At 56.5% G+C, this 19,071-nt stretch overlaps 1 protein-coding gene across 6 annotated transcripts; it reads right to left on the reverse strand.

Annotated features, from left to right (window-relative positions):
- Positions 1-3,584: 3,584 nt before the first annotated feature.
- On the reverse strand, positions 3,585-14,856 carry Rhpn1 (rhophilin Rho GTPase binding protein 1). Of its 6 annotated transcripts, none has more exons than XM_008834530.2 (15): positions 14,654-14,856; positions 11,331-11,446; positions 10,123-10,251; positions 9,929-10,004; positions 9,066-9,143; positions 8,592-8,716; positions 8,339-8,505; positions 7,950-8,143; positions 7,456-7,612; positions 7,264-7,374; positions 6,755-6,949; positions 6,042-6,118; positions 5,723-5,869; positions 5,475-5,636; positions 3,585-5,205 (listed from the first exon to the last, which is right to left on the reverse strand). In XM_008834530.2, exons 1-15 carry the CDS (start codon positions 14,732-14,734, stop codon positions 5,032-5,034), a joined length of 1,989 nt encoding a protein of 662 aa, XP_008832752.1. In that variant the 5' UTR covers positions 14,735-14,856; the 3' UTR covers positions 3,585-5,031. The 6 variants fall into 6 exon arrangements, with proteins under 6 accessions (XP_008832752.1, XP_029420095.1, XP_008832756.1 ...); XM_008834531.2 differs by having other exon boundaries at positions 5,032-5,205; positions 7,264-7,371; positions 14,654-14,734; XM_029564235.1 differs by lacking the exon at positions 9,066-9,143.
- Positions 14,857-19,071: the final 4,215 nt, after the last annotated feature.

Below are 19,071 nucleotides of genomic sequence, written 5' to 3' on the forward strand. Positions count from 1 at the left end.
ATTTTTCATTAATTTGGTAAAAATCTTTTTCCTCTCTCCTATAATTCTGTCTTAAAACGCTCCCCCTGACAGCTCGATAAGTCACTCCCGCCTTAATGCACGTCTGGCTCACCATCTGGGGGCTGCGGGGGAGGGGAGTCAGAGTGGCTGCCAATCACCCCCCAGGTAAATACTGCATTATGCATGGGCATGGAGCCTGAGCCACCCTGGGGTGGGTGCCCAGAGCAGGAGCTGGTCAGGGCTGCTGCAGACCTTCTCTCTGCAGTGGGCCTAGGCCCCTAGGCCTCCCCGGGTTCTTGGCACCAGACTTGACAGCTGAGGCCGAGACCCCACCCCAAAGGGGTTGGACCTCAAACTTACCAGGCCTCTTGCTCAACCCATTCCTACCAGTCCAGGGTCCACACCCCAGTCTGGACTTCAGCCGGCAAGGGGGCTGCCCACCTCCATTCTAGCCAAGGTTCTACAGTCCTGTCCCAGCCCTTAGCAGCTGGGCCTGTCCCAGACAGGCCAGAGCAACCTCCTCCTCTTTTTTCTTGCTCTCCTAGACCTCTAGATTCTCGACAGACTCCTCCCCAGGGTTCCCAGGCTGTCCATTCCTTCTCCAGTCTGTCACCTTTTCCTGGGCTTCAGGTGACCTCTGGCCTCTCCCTCAAGCCAGCATACACTCAGCATAAAATTCATCTGCTTGGTGTCCAGAGGGTCTCACTTGCGCTGCCCACCACATCATGCCCTTCCCCCTTCCTGGAGTCATAATCCCATGGCAGCCCAGGCCCAGGCTGGAGCCTGAGGTATGAGAGATGGTGAAGATGGTCAAAACTGAGGATGTTGATGCTGGTGATGGCAGGGGCATGAGGCTGACAGAAGACATGGTGGGGATGGGCAGTGAAGCTGACTTCAGTGATGGCAAGGGTGGGGTGATGTTGATATGAGCAGTGGTTCGATGGGGTGATGGGGTCAGGTGGTAAAGCTGACTGGTGATGGTGGACATGGGGTACTGGAGGGTGAACAAGGTACAGGAAAGAAGATAGAGATTAGAGAGAGAAGAAGGGGTGGGGAGACGGGGAAGGGGAGTATGAAGAGGCTGGGGACACGGGAGGAGGGTCAGGGCACTGCCATAGATGGGGGAAAGTGGGATACAGGCCTTAGGAGTGGATGGGGACAGAGCTGGACACCCTGTTCCATCTGTCACATGAGAGCAGCATGTTGAGGATGTGGGTTCCAGGTGCTGGGCTGTGTCCCTGCCTCTTTACCTTCCCAGATATGAGGGAGGAGCTTGAGGAAGGTGGTTGTTGACTTTTGTGAATCTGAGGAATCTAGAGGTACAGGGCAGCTCAAAGGAACTTTTCTTGAAACAGAGTTGAGCTCCTGGTAGGCCTGGCTAGTGTCCTCTGCTCTGTGAATAGGACCAAGGACCTTTCTGTCTTTTCTCTGAAGAAGCCAGGCTCCTGAGCCCCCAGTGCTCCGGAAGCCCTGCAGTAGACCCGTGAGTCTGGGCTGTTGGGGGAGAGTCATGGCAGTGGTGGTAACCTAATTTCAGGTCTTCCCTCCCCTGTATCTGACCACAGCTTCCCAGGGACCTAGTGGTGTCTTTTCAGCCTGGCTTGTATAGTCTGGAGCCTCACTTCCCAGACTGGGGGTAGGGGACCCAGCTCCTCCGAGGGTACCATCAGGTCTTTCAAAACAGGCACACACAACTCAACTTCTGTCCCTCATAGTGGCTTGGCCACCACTGGCCCTCAAACCCCTGCTGCCACACCCCCTGCATCTGTCCACCCAGTGGCCACACGATAGGTTGATGTGCTAGGCTGTTCTGGGGAAGCCCCCCACCCCCCACTCCTCTCTCCACAGCGTGGTCTGGCATTCCAGGCTCCCTATTTAGAGCCAGTTCCCAGCCAGAAACTTCCCCAAATCCCCTTTACTGTGGGCTCCTACTTCAGGGCTGCCCCATCAGGCAGGTCACATGATCCCAGTCAGACAGTCTAAGTTTACCGGAGGACGACAGTGATACCCCCTTAAATGGGAGAGTGATACACTGACTTCACCTGCCCACTGGCTCCCACGCCTGCAGCTGAGCTCACACAACTCTGGCCGTTGGGAATGGTGGGCAACATAAAATATCAGCGAGGAGTGGGCATGGTGGGTTGGAGGCTCTGGTCTGGGTCTCAGACTCACAGCATACATGGAAGAGGAGGGGCCTGGCTGGCAGTAACCCTGAAGGTCCTGAGGTGGAACAGAGCAGTAGGAGCTTAGGCAGGGACACACAGGAATAACAGGAAGTGGGTTCTCCTGCCCACTCACCTCCTTCATCCTTGGGCCCCCACCCTGCCCAAGGCCCCATTCCATCCCTAAGCCATCTACACATCCCCGCCCACACGCCATTGCTGCCCTCTCTTCCTCTGCGCCTCCCTCTTCCACATTAATCTCCAGGCCACTCATTGCTGACCCAAGCGAAACAGTTTGCCTTTTCCCATCTCGGCAGCTTTCTGATGGCAAAGCAGAACGGATCGCGGTGTATACGCCTCAGCCTCCCGCCCAGGGAGCCACTCTGAGAATGAAGCAGCCCCGTGTGGTGTACGGAGTCCGGGAGGTGTGTGCAGTCAGCACACAGGCTCTCCCCTGTGGAAATGCCTCTTCGTGGGCTGTGGGGAGACAGGCAGGTCCCTGTCCCTCCCTCAGACAGCACGTGTGACATATGTCACATGCCGTCCTCAGGTGGTCATGGTCCGCATGGACCAGCTGGCCGAGGCCCTCTCGTGGCCAGGGGCCCGGTTGTGATCCACAACAAACAGTGTAACTGGGCTAGAAGGGGCTACAGTCCAGGATGAGGGTGTGGCCAAGCAAGAGCTGCCCAGGGAGGGACACTGACTGAAGGCTGAGCAGCTGCAGGTTAGGAAAGCCTGGGGAATGGGTGGGAAGACTCAAGCCAGGGCAGTAGGGCCAGAACCAGGCAGGGGCCTACCTGTCCTCACACAGGCGATCTCATCCATTCTTGGTGGTGAACCCTTCGGCTGGCCCCGTCAGGACAGTTGCCATGTGTTGGTGAGATCAGGGCTGGTGCCCTCTTGGCATCCACAACCTCTCTGGTTGGCTCCCACAGTGCCTAAAATCCCACTGGCCTTGCTCCATACACCTGCTTTCCTGTCTGGGAGGTTTCACATAAAGGGCTGAGTGCGGCTTCCCTTGCCACTCGGGCCTAGCCCAGCTAGAACTCCTGACCCAGGGAACCCTATTCCCCAGGAACTCTTCACTCTGGCAGTGGGGGGCCTCTGCCCGGCCCAGGCACCGCGGGGTCCAGCTCTAGGCTCACCCATTCAGGCACAAAACAGGAGGGTGTGGCGGGCCTACTCTTGGCTGGGAGGAGTCACCAGGGCAGAGACTCCTGGAGCAGTCAAACTTTTGAGCTGGGGTCTGGTAGCCTGAGGTGGAGGGCTCAGTTTGCAGGGGCCCAGGAGCAAAGAGAGGCTGTGGTGGCTAGGAGCCATGGTGCAGGGAGTTAGTGGCAGTGTGGGGGGGTGCATGGGCTTGTGTACTTTCCTCCCCGGTAGGGCCACCCACCCTGTCATCCCTGATTACCACATAATGGCCTCCTTGACACACAGTTTTATTAATCAAATTAAAAAGTGCTGAGAGAGCCTGAGTGACCTTGGCAGTTCTGCTGAGTTGGGGATTGTCCCAGGAGGGCAGATGGTTGGGGAAGGACACATCTGGAGCCCCACCCCAGGGCCAGTCAGGCCTGGGAGCCTCTCCTTTCTGCACTGGAAGATGGACAGCTGTTTGGACCTTCCAAACTTACATGCCTACACCCTACAGTCACCCTTCCTCCCCGCTGGACCCTGACAAGGTTGATTGTGTGCAAGGGGTGACAGACAGCAGGACCCAGACGGACTTGAAACCAGACCTGGCGCATAGGATGGGCTGCTCCCACCTGGGGGCCCTCAGGAGAGGGTGGACCAAAGGGTGTGGGTCACTGATTACAGAACTGGGCGCTTTGATCTTTAGATTCACCCTGGGGAAGATCTGCAGCCTCCTAGGACCGCTTGAGTGGGCAGCAGCTGCCCCCTGGCGGTTGCAGGGAACAACGTCTGGCCGGCCATTCCTTATCATTTTATTTTTAATTTAGTGCTGGGGCTTGAACCCAGAGCTTCATGCATGCTGGGCAGTGCTCTGCCACTGAGTTGCATCATCCCCAGCCATTCTGTTTCCAGCCCAAACCCACCAGGGTCTTTGGAGAGCGCCAACAGCTTCTGCTGCCCACAGCTCGGCACTGCTCCCCCCGTGGCCCTTCTCATTCTGTCCCTCTCTGGAGTCCAGGTTCTGAGCCCACCCACCCTTCTGAGGAGCCTGGGGACAGCAGTGCTGATGGCACTTGGAGGACTAGGGTCTGGGTTGGGAGAGGTGATACAGACAGCAGATACAGTAGACACAAGGCAGACAGAAGACATGTTTGCTTGGTGGAAGGTGGAACCCTGAGGGTTGAGGGCTGTAAGGCTGCAAGCAAAAGGCCTTGGCTGGGTCCCTACATGGAGAGAGGCCGACCAGCCAGAGAACCATTTAGGGCAGTGTATGGTACCCAGGGGGTGCCGTGCACTGGGCATAAGTTTGCTCTTTTTAGGGCAGGGCCCTAAGTGTATGTGCCCAGGGCAACTGGACCTGAGTTACAGCCAGGAAAGCAGTAGGTGAGTGGGGTTTGGCATAGGGCCAAGAGGTCTGCTTCAGGACAGCACCATCCCTGCTGCCCTCCTCCTCCGAGGGGCAGCTGTGTGAACACTGTGTCCAGAGGGCAGTGGGACACATTGTTGGAGTGGGTGAAGTGGCCATGGCCCCCAGCACTGGGTTCAGACTCATCTCATCTCAGCATTTAAATGGGCAGCTCTGTCTCTAAGCAAGGTGGGGATGGCCTGGTGGTCCCCCAGGGTAAAGAAGAGAATGCACCAGGCGTATCTGGCCATCTGGAGCTGGTGATGGGCTGATGTACACAGGAATCTGTCCCTTATAGCCACCCTGGGCACAGAGAGGTACAGGGTGCCCAGCTCAGGGGCAGGTGCCACAGTCACCGCTGGTGCAGGGCTGGGGCTGGCCTCCCATCTTGCCTTGCTTGGCCTTGCGGCTCCAGCCAAGTACAAGCCAGGGTCTGGCACGTGCTGGTGTTGGTGTCTCAAAACCACACTCTCTGTGGCTCCGAAGCAGTGCTGGCCGGCGGGCCCCCTGCAGCCAAGACAGAGACAGGAATAACCAGCACCATTGCCTGTGGCCTGCCCGGGAGGTGGCTGCCCTCTGGGAGCGGTAGGTCTGTTAGGAGCACTTGGAATGGCCATGCTAGATGATGTGACCTCACTGTCCAGATGGCCACCGCAGTGAAGGTCACCCGCCCACCTTTCCACCTTTCATCTGAGGCCTCTTGAGCACCCAGGGGGAAAGCCCAGGGCCAGGTAGGTCTGAGAGGTTGGGGATCTCCTCTGGGACCCATAGCTCACCGTGCTGCGTGGCTCAGGTCCAGGCAATAGGGACACAACCTGCAGGTTCACACCCTCTTCACCCATGCCCCTCAGCTGTGCCACCACCTCCACATGTTTCCACCATTTGCAAGGCTGCCCGTTCACAGACACGATGTAGTCACCTTCCTTCAGGCCAGCAGCCTGCAGAGAACGTGGATCCGTGAGGTGGCAGTAGACCTCTGTTGATAGCCTAGGGTCTCTATCAAGGGCTAGGGGTGGGGCTTTACCTCAGCCTGACCCCCGGGAACTACAGCAGCGATGAGGACAGGTGAGTCTCCCCGAAGTGTGAAGCCAAAGCCAGTTTCTCCTCGGGTCATGTGCACAGGCCCTAACAACCGCCACTGATTCTTGGTTGAGAAAACAGATAGGGGTCCCTGGGGCAGGCAAGGGTAGAGGTCTGGCTGAGTGGCAGGCAAGGAGCCCTGGTCTGTCTAGCACCCCACCTTAGTCTGAACATCCTGGGGCAGGAGCAGGTGAGGTGCCACAGGGAGAAGGGGCAGGCTGGGGTCTACTGGGGAAATGGCAGGGGCTGATGGGACTGCTCACCAGGCGGTGGAAGATGTCAGTCACTTTCATCTGAGACAGGCTGGGTGTTCTCACCTCTGGCGCTTGGTGGGTCTTGGCTGACCGGGTGGTGTGGGGGAAGGAGAGATGAAGCTAAGCCCCAGGTCCTTGGTCCTCCCAGAGCCAGTTTCGCCAGTAGGACTTGGCTTAGCTCAGAGGAGTGGGTGGCCCTCAAATACACACTGGCCGTTCCTCAGCCCGGAAGCCTAGCTATCCCTGCTGACAGCCAGAACTGCCCCAGGTCCTGGAATACCTGTAGAGGCTCCAGGAGTCCTCTTGGAAGCCCCAGCTGGCACTGTCCCTCTGAGACCCCACCTCTTGCAGTAATCAAGTGAGAAGGGAGGTAGCAAGGGGGTTATAAAAGGAGAACAGCAGTAGTATATTCTGTAAAGTGGTTGGGAGCATTAAATAAAATAGCTAAAATGCTCAGCACAGGAAGCCTGATTCCCCCACCTGCCAGCTCCACTCCTCATTTAGCCTGCCTCCCCACAACCACACAGGGTCACTAGGTAACCAGGCTGGCTTCCAACTCTCTTGACTCTCCATCCTTCTGTCTTAGCCTTCCCAGTGCTAGGCTGGGGTCACAGGGATGGGCTACCACACCTGGCTTCTGACTGCCTCTTTAACACCACCCCCAGGGGCTCGGCCCAGCTCCCTGACTGGTATACACATCCCCAGGGGCCCTGGCTGCTCACGTTGGATGTCAGGGGCTTCCACAGCCTCGAAGAAGTCATCCTCACGCTCAAGCTCTGAGTACTTAGCCAGTGAGCGCCTCAGTGCCTGGGTCACCACAATGTGCAGCAGGTCCACCTTGCGCAGGACGCGGCACAGAGCATGCAGCCGCAGCGCCTCCTCTTGGCCCAGGATGGCACGCTTCAGATGGGCCTTGGCTGCATAGGCATAATGCTGTCACACCTGTGTGCCCTGCCAGCTGACCCTTCCAGGCTGGGTCTCAGCCCCAATGACCCAGGATGCATCAGGGAGGAACATGGGCCCCAGGGTCAGGTAATGTTGGCCAGTTTAGAAAAGCTCTGCCAGGTGGCAGCAGGGCTAGGGAGGAGCTGCACCTCAGCTGTGCCACCACCTGCCCCACACTCCTGAGGGCTCTGGTTGTGGTAATTTCCACCAGTCCAGGGCTGTCAGCTGCTGAGTGACTATGGGGCAGTCTACCACATGTAGTAGAGGCCCATCTATGATGACTCACCGAGCCTCCTGCGCGCCTCCGGCTGCTGTGGCAGTGTGGGGCCTCGGGGCTCATGGGAAGTTGGGGCCTGGAAGATCTGCTCCTGCTTGGAGAGTTCTCCCTTGGCTGCTGCTAGGGGTCAGAGAGGCCATGAGCCCTAAGCACAGAACCTCTGTGGGCACACATAGGCACGTGGGGGGGGTGTGCACTCACAGGAGCCTTTGCAAAGGGCCATTGCTGCATGGTAGTGGGCCAGGGCTCGGAAGTGCTCAGCCTTGACATGCGCCAGGGTGGTCCAGGAGGCGGGCACGTAGTCTTGAACAGGTGGCTGGGACATGGCCCGATGGACAAGCCCATACTCAGTCGCCACCTGCAAGCAGGCATGTAGGCACATTGAAGCCTCTGTCCTCCCTCAGGCCCAGGAGCTCAAGGGACAAGGCCAGCTAACCCCAAGCAGGCAGTCTAAGTCCCCTGCCTCTCTGCACCTACTCTGACCTGCATTTTAGCAGCCTCACCCTATGACCCAAGCTGAGCCAGAGTGGGCATTGTGAGCCTCAGCTCCCATTCTGATCCATGCTACAGGACTCCTAGACCAGGACAACCACTGGCTTTGGGGACTTCTGGACTGCCCATTCCACTGAGCTCCTGTTCTTCATCCACTGAGTGGATACAACTCAGTCAACTTGGGCAGGGCTCCTTGGACTCACCTGGGCAGCCTCCTGAGCTAGGTGCAGCTGGGCCTGGCAGCTATCAGGGGCAGCAGAGGCTGACAGAGAAAGGCCCTTGAAGATGCACTCCTGTGCCTGGGCGGCCATGAGCTGCTCCAGCATGGAGAGAGAGGTGGCACTCATGTCTGGGCTTGGTGCATGGGAGAACTTCTCCCTCAGGAGTCTGAAGGCCCCTGAAGTTGGAGAGAATGCTCACAGGGGCAGGGCTCCCCCATGCCCACCTGGGCTGCCCTCTGAACTTCCAAAGAAGGACCTGTGTGCTAAATCTCTCACACAGAGGCCACATTCCACCCACCCCATTTCCCGCTCCAGAGATGGACACCCTACCCAGCTGGGGAAGTGGCCCACTGTGGGTCTGTGCCCCTCACCAGCAGCCCTCTGGAAGGACTCAGTGGCGTGACTGGTCCCCTCAGCACAGGAGCGGTTCTGCCGTGCCCCAATCTGCGTGTGGAGTGCCCCAATGTTAAACAGCACACTGCCCTTCTCGAAGGCCAGAGCTCGCTGCTGTGCCGGGACCCCTGTGAGCGAGTCGTACCTGTGGAGCGGTGTCAGGCTGGCTGCAGTTCCCATGGCAACCTGGTTCCCCTCCCACGGTCTTCACCTCCAGTGCTAGCCCCCTACCAGTGGAAGAGCAGCCCGGGGCTCCTGGCAGGGCTGAAGAAACGCGCCTCCAGGAAGCAGAGCTGGCTGTAGTAGGCTGCCAGCAGTTCCAGGCCCACCTCATCCCTGCTGGGGGTCCGGGTGGCCTGTGGGGGGAGGGCGATGCTGGCTGAGCCCAGTCCCAAAGCACCCCATTCAAGCCTTCCACCCTGGGAACTCCCTGGCATCAGCCTGGTGGAGCACAGGACACCGCAGGGACTAGGAAGGCAGCCTGGAGCAAGAGGCAAAGTAGAGTCCTGAGGAGGAGGCAGGCACTGCCACTTCCATGGGCAGCAGAGTAAGGCCAGAGCAGAGCCACCTGTGGGCCCAGGCCCCTCCACAAACCCAGCTGTGCCTGTCTCCCTGTGCTCCCAACAGGAGACTCTATTCTTCTATGCCTTGGTGTCTTCCCGGGTCTCCAGGACAAGAGGGTGGGGCAGGGTGCAGCCCACACACCTGCCGCAAGTCCTCTAGTTCCTGGATCTCTGTCTCATAGGAGGCACCATCCTCTCCAAAGTGCTCTGTGATCAGCTCCTGACAGAAGAACAGGTGTTGGCCTGGGGCACTTCATGCCCAGCAGTCTGTTCAGGGGATAGTGGGGTGGGGGCAGTAAAGAGTAGCCTGGCTGTGTACTTCAGGCCAAGGAGGACTGAGGACCTGAAGGCTGAAGGGGCCTGGGGCATCGGCGGTTGTTGATGTTCTGCCTCCAGTCCTGGGTCCTCGTGATGGAGGTGCGCCAGGGTTTTTGGTGGTACCATTTTTACACAAATTCTCTCAATCCCATGGCAATCCCAAAGGCAGGTGCTGTCACCTTGGGGTGGAAGACTCTGACACTGAGCCACAAGGTCAAGTCACTTCCCATGGGGCCCTACAAGTCCTAGAAGAAGGGGCATGGCCTGTTTTGGGGTCAGAGCCCTCCCCAGGTCACTCAGGATCCCGCTGCTCTCAGGGCACAGCTCCAGCTGGGTGGCATCCTTGAGCCAGCGGGACCCTCAGCAGGGGATCCTAGAACCCCGTGGCTGTCCTGAGGCTCTCAGAAGAGAAAGGCCCCTTCATAGCTATCCTGGGGCAGGACCTAAATTCAAACTGGCATCCAGCACGTAGCCCAGGGTGTGGGGACCAGGAGTAGCAGGAGGCAGGAGGGCAGGATGCCAGGTCTCTGGCGATTTCTGCTACATCCCTGTGTGACAGCCCTTCCTCCCTCCAGGATTTAGTTTCCTCATCTGTTCAGTGAGATGGTTAGATTAGGACGCATCCAGTGCGCACTCACAAGGCCCTCTTGGGGCCATGTCCCTCAGAGCTCACAAGCCAGCACTTACCTTCAGAGCTGTGGCCCAGTCCAACTCCTTGGTTTCCTTCAGACCCAGGGGAATCATGGGAACAGTGACACTTTCACTAGAACCAGAAGCATGGGCTCCAGACCTACTGCCCACAGCAGCCTGGGGTCTTATCCTGAGGTTCCTTCCACCCAGCTGCACCCCCACATGTGCATGCCCTGGCTGGTGTTCTGTACCTCTCTGGCTGGTCCATGTCCACACTGCTACCCAGCCCCGCCAGCTCCTCCTTCAGCAGCTGCAGGTTGGAGTTGACATAGCTCAGCTCCAAGGCAACCGTCTCTCTGACCCAGCTGTTGCTGGTGGCTCTGGGAGAGGTCAGAGGATGTGAGAAGCCCTGGGCCTAAGGCAGATCTAGTGCCCCAGGCCCACAGAAGCTCTCCTGCCCTACCCAAGCTCCAGAGCCCAGTAGAGGGGTATGTACTGCTGGACTAGACCCCACTGTTGGGGTCAGGGTGACAACAGGGCTAAGGGCTGGCCCACAGGTGCCCTCCTGTTCTCCTGTGAAGTCTGTTCCTACAGCTCATTCTCCAGTGCTCCCTCAGTGTGTGCACATCCTGAGTAGCTTGGATTCTTGCTCAGAAGTGGCTTTCTTAGATGACAGGTATTCCACTGTGACACCAACACAAGTTCTCTGAACTCTGGGCAGAGCAATGAAGGCCTGACATAGGGACTCAGGGTCTCTGATGGCAGGGAGGAGGAGGGTGCTGAGGAAGTGATGGCCTAGGGGCTTCCCAGTGTGGGCTGTCGGGGAGAGGAGGGTTGGAGTACACAGAGTAGTTACATAGTGCTTAGAGAAAAAGGTTGTCCTGAGAGCTGGGCATGGTGATGCATGCCTTTAATCCAAGCACTGGGGTGGCAGAGACAGGTGGATCTCTGTGAGTTTGAGGCTAGCCTGGTCTACATAGTGAATGCCAGGCCAGCTGGGGCTACAGGGAAACCCTGTCTCAAAAAAAGAAAGAAAAAGAAAGAAAGAAAGAAAGAAAGAAAAGAAAGAAAGAAAGAAAGAAAGAAAGAAAGAAAGAAAGAAAGAAAGAAAGAAAGAAACTGTCCTGGGTCAGATCCCTTCTAAGGTCCCAACCTCAGAGTGCCTGGTCAGCTGCCATTCACAGCCTCTTCTGAGATGCCTCCAAGCCACAGATGCTGTCAGAACCTTGTAAAAAGGCTGTCAGTTTCTGCCCTCTAGTCCAGCACAGAGAGACCCAGAGGTAGGCCTGGGTCTGGTTTGTCTAGGCTGAATGGTAAAGCATACAGTGTGCCCACTAGGACCTGGGTGGCAGCCCATATCATGGCCATCTGCTCATGGGTCCCTCTTCCTGAAGGATGATGGGTAGGTACTTCTCTGGATCACCACTCTGGCCCAGAGCCAGACACAGAAGGTGCTCACCTGTAGAGATTTTCAGCCCCTGCCCGCATCCGCAGCTCCTTGCTGATCTGCTGGTGGAGATGAGCCCTACAGCTCTGCAGCTGGCCATGCTGGGTCTGCACCAGGGAGTCACAGCCCTGTGGGGAGGAAGCAGGTGATCATGCCTACTGAGCCCCCACCAGGCTGACCCTGGCCAAGCTCAGATAGCCTCTGCCTGTTTGGGAGGAAGGAAGTGGTCACCGTGGGCTGGAACTAGAGCTGGTGTCACCGAGAGGCTGAGCAGGCCTAGCTGGGAACAAGGGATCCACTGGGCATTCCTTATCCCAGCCAGTGAACTGGCCCACACATCAAGGGGCCTCCCTACATAGCCCACTGTCCTCACACCGGGTTCCCAATGGCCCACAATTCAAACCAGAGTGTGAATCTCCACCAGGAAGTCCTTCCTGACTGCCCCTGCCGGACCCCACCAGGTATTCTCTGGGGACTCCCCCGCCCATCTGTACAGGTGGTACAGCTTGCCTTGAGGGCTAGGCCACCTCTCCAGGGAGCCCACCACCAAGGCCCAGGACGAGCCCTCAATAAAGGGCCTGCCTCTGCAGCCCAAGGGACTTGGCTCCAGGGCTCTGCCTACACGGGCTTTTGAGGTAGTGTGGCTTCAGATACCAAGAGTCATGGACAGCAGGCAGCTGTCCTGCTGCTACCTGTGCTGCTCAGGTAGCAGGTGCCTGACACTGGGATATAGACATAAGGGCATTGGGTTCCAGTGTCCCTTTGCCAGCCCTGCTGTGATGAAAGCTCCTCTTGTGTAATGTGAGAGGCATGGCCTGGGTTGCTCCTGACATCCCCTTTCTCCAACCACAAGCCCAGTCATGGCCTGTGGGATCCCTTCCAGAACTGCCAGGGAGTTGGGGACCATGGGTACAGGACACAGCAGCACAGCCTGAAGTCACCGAGCTGCTTCCTAGGCCATGTAGGATTCTCACCCTGTCAGGGTCACCTGCCAGCCCAAACCTTGGTGGGAAGAACTTTTCAAGAAGGCTCTTTCCCTGGGTAACATCTCTACCAGTGGTCAATGGTTCCCAAACAAATGGAAAGGAAGTCACAGAGACTCAAAGGCCCTGGTCCAAATGATGTATTTGGTGGCAGTAATGGTAGTGAGTGTGTGAATTCCTGCAGTGCTGATGCTGGCCATGCATTTAAAGTGTGGCTTACTGTCATGCACATGACAGTCTCTGCCCCTTGTGTGGGCTTAAGGAAGGTTTTTGCACTGGCATGGAGGGGGTTCCTGGAGCCAGTCACCTTGTGGCCCCAGCTCCTTTCTGTAGAGCCAGCTTTCCAAGAGAGACGTGTGTCAGTGAAGAGAACCCATAGGAGAGCCTGGGCTTTGAAGGAAGAAGGCTGCCAAGCACTCCTGGGGTGACGAGTGATCACTCCCTGCCATAAGCACAATAGCTCTGGCATATACCACCTCCTGCTGGGGACTTGTGCAGCTGGCACCAGGCTGCATGGGGGCAGAGCAGATAGTACCTCTGGGCCCATACTGTGCAGCTGCCTTTCGGAGTCTGTGCTCCTTTTCCAGCCCATCTTGCCTGTGAAGGAGGGAAGCTGAGGCCAGGACAGTCTTCCCTCATCAGAGCTACTAAGGAAGTGATGAGCCCCTCCTTCCTGAGATCCTACAAGGTTCCAGCATCCCAGGTTCTGGTGAGCCGCTAGGACTGGGCATGTGCTGAGCAGAGGGCCTCAGCGCAACATGCTCGGCCCTGCCCCTCCTCCACTGGTGAGGGCTGCTGTAACAGGCACTCCAGATTCTGCAGAGCCTACTAACCCCAGGCCCTGGACCTGTCCTTGGCCTCCTTACCCTTGGCTCCCTCAAGGAGGCCATGTCAGCCTCCTAACCTGTTCCAGGGGAAGGGCAGGATAAGCAAGCCAGAGCCAGACCAATAGCACTGGATGGACTCTGGAAGCTGATGGCCAACACCCAATTTTCCACACTGGGCTGAAGGAAGTTCCCAGTAGGGAGGGCACAGGCACTGGGTAACCACCTCTCTCCTGATGCAACCTCTCCACCCTCTGGAAACAAAGGCCCTCTAGCTATGACCTCCACTGTGACAATTCCTGCTTAATTCTGGGAAAGGGAAAGCCAGCCATGGCCTGTAACATCCCAATAGAAGTGACCCACCCAGGGCAGGGCCTGGCCATTGCCAGAAAGGAAAGGGGATAGGGACAGAGAAATAAACACCTCCCACCCAAAGACCCAGTGGCCAGAAGTGGACTGTCCCAGGATTAACAGAAAGGAAAAGACAGTTACCCAGCACAGACCCAAGGAGGAGCAGGGTAGCCCCAAGCCCTCCCCATCCTACCCTTATTGGGTCAGCTCCTTGAGAGAGCCCTAAACCTTTGACATACAGGCTGCCTGAGGCAACATGTACTCCTTCCAAAGGCTACCTGCAGGCATGGCCACCCCATGAAAAAGAGAGTTCATGGAGGGCACGGTGCAGGCTGTTCCTCATCTTCCAGTGCCAGCTAGTCACTGTGGCATCAGGTATGTCAGGGGGTGGGCAGGGCAGGCGTCCTTGAGAGATCTCTGGTCAGTTCCCTACAACCCAAATCCTGATGCTTGCCTCCCTCCCTCCCTCCCTCCCTCCCTCTCTCTCCCCTAGGAGACCTATCTGAGCCACAAACACATGAAAGTTGAATAGAATCAATCAGGAGCCACGAGTACCATAGTTTGACACCAGGAAGGAAGAAGGGCAAAGTGCCACGGTAGACACCTGAGACTAGTGACCGAAGTCTCTGGCTTAGCAGCCCCCGCCCCCTGCCGTGGGGTTAGCAGGGGTATCCCACAGCCTGCACTGACCCCCAGGAAATACCCTGGCTGGGGTAGGTGAGCACAACCAACAGAACACCCCCATTCAGGCAGAGCAGAAACAGGTCTCCACTCTACCCCCATTTACCTAGTGAGAACTCCTGGAAGCCCAGGCACTCACGCCCAAGAGCTGGGTACTTTGGAAGGGGTGGATGTTGGGGCAAGAGGCCCAGGTGCCTGGTGAAGTCCAGGAGGGTACATTCTACGGAGCCACGTGTGCAGAGGGCGCTGCTTTCCAGTTGTCAGAAACAAACACCAGCTTGGTGGTGGTGGTGATGGGGCGGCGGGGGGGGGGGGGCTGTCACTGATCAGAACCAACCCTCCCGTGTTCCCCAGAATCAAGGGGATCCCTAGCTTCAGGAGCCCAGAGGAGGTGGGATTCAGGTTCCGGCCTCCCCTCGGAGCCTCAGTTTCCCCAGCTGGCCAGCAGGGGAGCAGGGCGGGAGACTGGGGACCCACACCCCTCATCGGCCCCTACCTTGAGGACGCTCGGGGCCGCCTGCACCCGGGCGCTGTCCTCGCCGGTGCCCTGGCCGTCCGGCCTCTCCTCGAGGATCATCCCCGGCCTCCTGATAGCTGATCCCGCGAGGCCGCGAGCAGCAGGTCCCTGCCCAGCGGGGAGGACTGTCCGTCCAGGGGAGCCCAGCGGACCAGCCGCAGGACCAGGCCAGCCTGCAAAAACCCGGCACTGTCCAATCAGCAGTGGCAGCTGCTTCGACGGACAGTCAGGGCTACCAACCAGAGTGCGAGAAAGGCGGGCCCAGGGCAGATCTGGTAACCCCTGGCAACCAGGGCCGCGCGCCCAACATGGTACGCATGCGCGGCGCAGGCCTCTACGCTTGCGGGAAAGTTCGGAAAAGAAAACAGGCGGAGCTTGGGGCGGCTACCCGGCTTTATCGCGTCACCCCGGCAACGGGACCCTCCGCGAGGACAGCTCCAAAAATGTTTACACTGGGGTTTTCAGACGGGCTGCTGGAGACGGTTGTGGTGCGGATTCTCGAACAATGCCCGCTTTCTTCCCTGAGCGCGGGTGTGCGCGGTTGGTGCAGAGCTAGCGCTGCCTCCGGCCGGGTCGCAGGCACTTGCCTGCACCCTCCACTGACCTGTTTCCCCAGCGCTTCCAGAACCAGCTTCCCTGCCGGACCCCCTGTTTGCAGAATTGGAGTTTTTCCGGAACCCTGCGGGGCTCGCCCTGCAGCCCGTTTCCTTCAGGCCCTTCCTCTGCCTGCAGCTTCCTGGTGACTCTGCCTCTCTCTTTCTATGCGGGCTAGCTCTCCTGGAAACACACCCTTAGCCAGCAGGAAAGACCTGGACATGAGTGGCCAGTCCCGTGTCAAGCTCCTGCAAAGGTCAGCCTCCCCCACGCTGTCCTCTTCCTCCACGCTGTCCTCCTCCCTGGTTTACTGCTCGCCCTTGCTGACCCAGCAGCTCCATGCCCCACCCCCGTCTGGCTCTGCCATCCCCAGATCTAAATCCTGTAAGCTAAGTTCTTGGACTGCCCTGGCCATCTGCAGTGGCTTCAGGGCAATACCCCTCTCATGGACATCTGCGAGCCACTCCAAGCCTCTGGGTCCTTTCATGGGCCTTTTTGAGCCCACAGGCAATCTGCGGGACGATTTGCGTTTGGCCTGTACAGTTCCTGGTGAACCCAAAATGTCCTTCCTTCTCCACCAACAGAGCTCCATGGTCAGTTTCCTCCAGCATTGGGGCTCTTTTTTAAAAAATGTGTTTATTGATATCATACATTGTGTTTTGATCATATTCAGAACCCTCCCCCTCTCCAGGTCCACCTCACCATGCCCTCACCTCATGTCCTCTATTATTATATTTTTTATTATTTTATGTATATAAGTGTATTGCCTGCATGTATGTAAGTGCACCCGGGTTGTGCAATGCCGGTGGACGCCAGAAGAGGCCATCAGATCCCCTGGAACTGGAGTTACAGACAGTTGTTAGCTGCCATGTGGGTGCTGGGAACCGACCCTGGGTCCTCTGCAAGATCAGACAGTGCTCTTAACCACTGAGCCATCTCTCCAGTCCCTATTATTATTATTTTTTAAAAGCCTATCAAGTCTAATCTGTGTTCCCCAAGTGCTCTTCAGTGTGGGTCTATCCCCTGGAGTCTGCCCAATCTACCAGGCAGCACAGCAGTGAGGAAAACTCACTCTCCTGTCAGCATCTACAGGTTGCCAATAGAGCCTCCACTAGGGCGGCCTTGGGGCTCAGCCATTCTACCTTTGTAGGGCCAACAGCTCAGAACTGGACGGTGAGCACACACATGGAGGCGTCTCCTAGTGCACCTGCCACGGCTCTGTACAGGCAGCCAGAGGCTCAGACCTCCTAATGTCTGCAGAATCTCTATGAGCACAGGCTGCACCCCAGCAGGCATGAGTGACAAAATACTGACTGATGCTTAACTATTCCTTTCTCAGCAGGATCACTCTGTTCCCAAACCTCAGGGCAGTTCACCCCTCTCCAGATGCCCAGGACACCTGCAGGGCTCCACTGTGGCTTCAGAAACACTTTCTCCCAAGTGACATGCTCCCGGCTCTTGGGGATGTTTCTCTCCAGCCCCTGGGTCCCACTCTCAGTGCTTCTGAAGGCTGTTTAGTTCAGCAGGGGAAGCCATTGGGAAGCGAGGCTGACACTCAGTTATTAGGGATTCTAAGAACTCCAGAGATCTTTAGATGAGACTCAATTTAAAAGCAGTTGATAGAGCGCTTGCCTAGCATGCGTGAAGCCTTGGGTTCGATCTCCAGCCTTACATAAAACACCACTAATCCTAGCACACAGGAGGTAGAGGCAGGAGTATCAAGGGCCATCCTCCAGTACATAGTGAGTTCAAGCTAGCCTGGTTTACATGAAATAACAAAAAGATTCAGGTTGGAGAGTAGAGTTCAGATACAGAATGTGGCCTCAACATTTTCCTCAGTTCCCTTTCGAAAGTAACAGTTGACAGCACACCCTCAGTGGGGGCGCTCTGGTTCTCAGCCTTTGCTGATTGCTGTGAACTCATCCTTGAAGAGATGGCTCTGAGGGCTGTGCCAGTAGCCAGCTGGATGAAACCTCAGTCACAGAACCGCAGGTCCTACCCAGAGGAGTTCCTGGGAGTGGCGGACAGCCAGGCTGGCAGGCACAGGACAGGACCACCAACTATAACCTTTTCAGCTTCACATTTTTTCTCACTGGATACTGTACCCCAGGAATTACAAGAAGATTCTGATAAGAGGTGGTCCCGGAGGCAGAGGGTGTGAAGCATGGCCTCCTCAGGGAGAATCAGTAGGTGATGTCTGAGTTGGAAAAGAACGTTCCAGGGCTGAGGGTGAAGTTCAGTGGTAGGAAGGTTTGCCACACATGGGAGAGCAGGAGGCCCTGGGCTTAGTCTCCAGTACTGCAGATAAAACAAAACAGAAAACATCAGAAACAGAGGAAGCAAGGTGTATGGTGCTGTGCCATCAAATACCTAATCAGCAGCTCAGGGAATCCGTCGGGGAGACATCTGGGAGGGCAGCGGGCGTGGGAGCTGCAGTTTTGCTGAGCCATCTTGCAGAACTGCTTGGTTCATCAAACTGTGTATATTCCTTACTGGTTTTTTTTTTTAGAATAGATGTCTAGAAACTGGGGGAGGGGGGGACACACAAATAAATGTAACTATTTGGAAATGAGGAGGTGTTTCTGAATAAAGCTGGCATTAAAAGGAAATAAAGCAAATAGCACACCATGTAGAAAGTGAATAGATGTTAAAAAATTGTGGCATACAGCCAAAAGAAATTCTGTAACCTAACAACTTGGAAGACAGGAGGGAGAGATGGCTGGTGACTGCAAGTAGGCATCAGTCATGAAGCAAAAAGCTGGTGATCTTGGGAGAACAGAATGCTGATGGGACTCTGGGTGGCTAGAGTGCTGATGCTGACCGCACAGGGGAGGCCAGAGGAGGGCCTGTGACCTGTGTCTTCCTAGGCACCATTGTCATATATGTGAATGAAGACCCCTCAATTTCCATTTCTATTTTTCATATTGTATTTATTTATTTATTATTCATTTTTATGTGTATGAGTGTATTGCTTGCATGTATGTAAGTGCACCCATGTTATGCAGTGCCCACAGAGGTTAGATCCCCTGGAACTGGAGTTTCATATGGTTGTTAGCTGCCATGTGGGTGCTGGGAACCGAACCTGGGGCCTCTGAAAGAGTAGTCAGTACTCTTAACCACTGAGCCATCTCTCCAGCCCCCATTTCTAGTTTTTTAAAGTAATTGAACTTTATATAGTATTAGTCTACTCAGGCTACCATAAAAACCACAGCTGGTCAACTTACACAACAGAAACCTGTTTTCTGGGCTCTCAGGGGTTCTGAGAAAGCCCTGCAGAGGGTGACCATGTCTTCCGGCCTGGACATGTCTATGGCCAGGCCCACCCCAAGAGCTATGGAAAATCCATCTGGGGGTAACCTGAGAGTGATGGGGGACAGGCCCGGAAGCCTGTGCTAGACCTGTGCCACCCCACCCCTAGGTGAAAGTCACCTGCAGTAAGATGAGTCAATTAAGATTGATAAAGAGGGTGTATCAGACAGAAGTGGGACTGTCCTATGCCTTGTGATCTTAATACAGGGGTCGGTGGCGGCAGGGGAAAGGATGGAGACCACCACTTCATAGCTCTGACTTAAGGATCGACAGTGGGAGGGGGCAAAATTATATTTACAGTCACAGGGCCAGACTGTTTAATGTGAAATCCTAAGAAATCCAACCAAACCCAATCATAACTAATTGGAGATTTTGCAGGGTAGCTAGCTTTAAGCTAACCATATTATGGGTTGAGTATCTGTGTCCAGCCCACAGTAACATGGTGAAGCCCTGTCCTCCTTCCCCCTGGGATGCCGTTTGGAGATAGGGCCTTT

The sequence above is a fragment of the Nannospalax galili genome, unplaced genomic scaffold (assembly GCF_000622305.1).
Source record: "Nannospalax galili isolate Female #2095 unplaced genomic scaffold, S.galili_v1.0 scaffold717, whole genome shotgun sequence".
In the NCBI taxonomy this organism is placed as follows: Eukaryota; Metazoa; Chordata; class Mammalia; order Rodentia; family Spalacidae; genus Nannospalax; species Nannospalax galili.

What these genes read in the sequence shown, in the direction of transcription:
- Rhpn1 (XM_008834530.2), bottom strand. Translation starts at nt 14,734, where the DNA reads ATGATCCTCGAGGAGAGGCCGGACGGCCAGGGCACCGGCGAGGACAGC. An exon ending in CGGCCCCGAGCGTCCTCAAG is followed by an intron (nt 11,447 to 14,653) that starts GTAGGGGCCGAT and finishes TCCTCCCCACAG; the next exon opens with GGCTGTGACTCCCTGGTGCA. An exon ending in ACTGGGCCACAGCTCTGAAG is followed by an intron (nt 9,144 to 9,928) that starts GTAAGTGCTGGC and finishes TTCTTCTGTCAG; the next exon opens with GAGCTGATCACAGAGCACTT.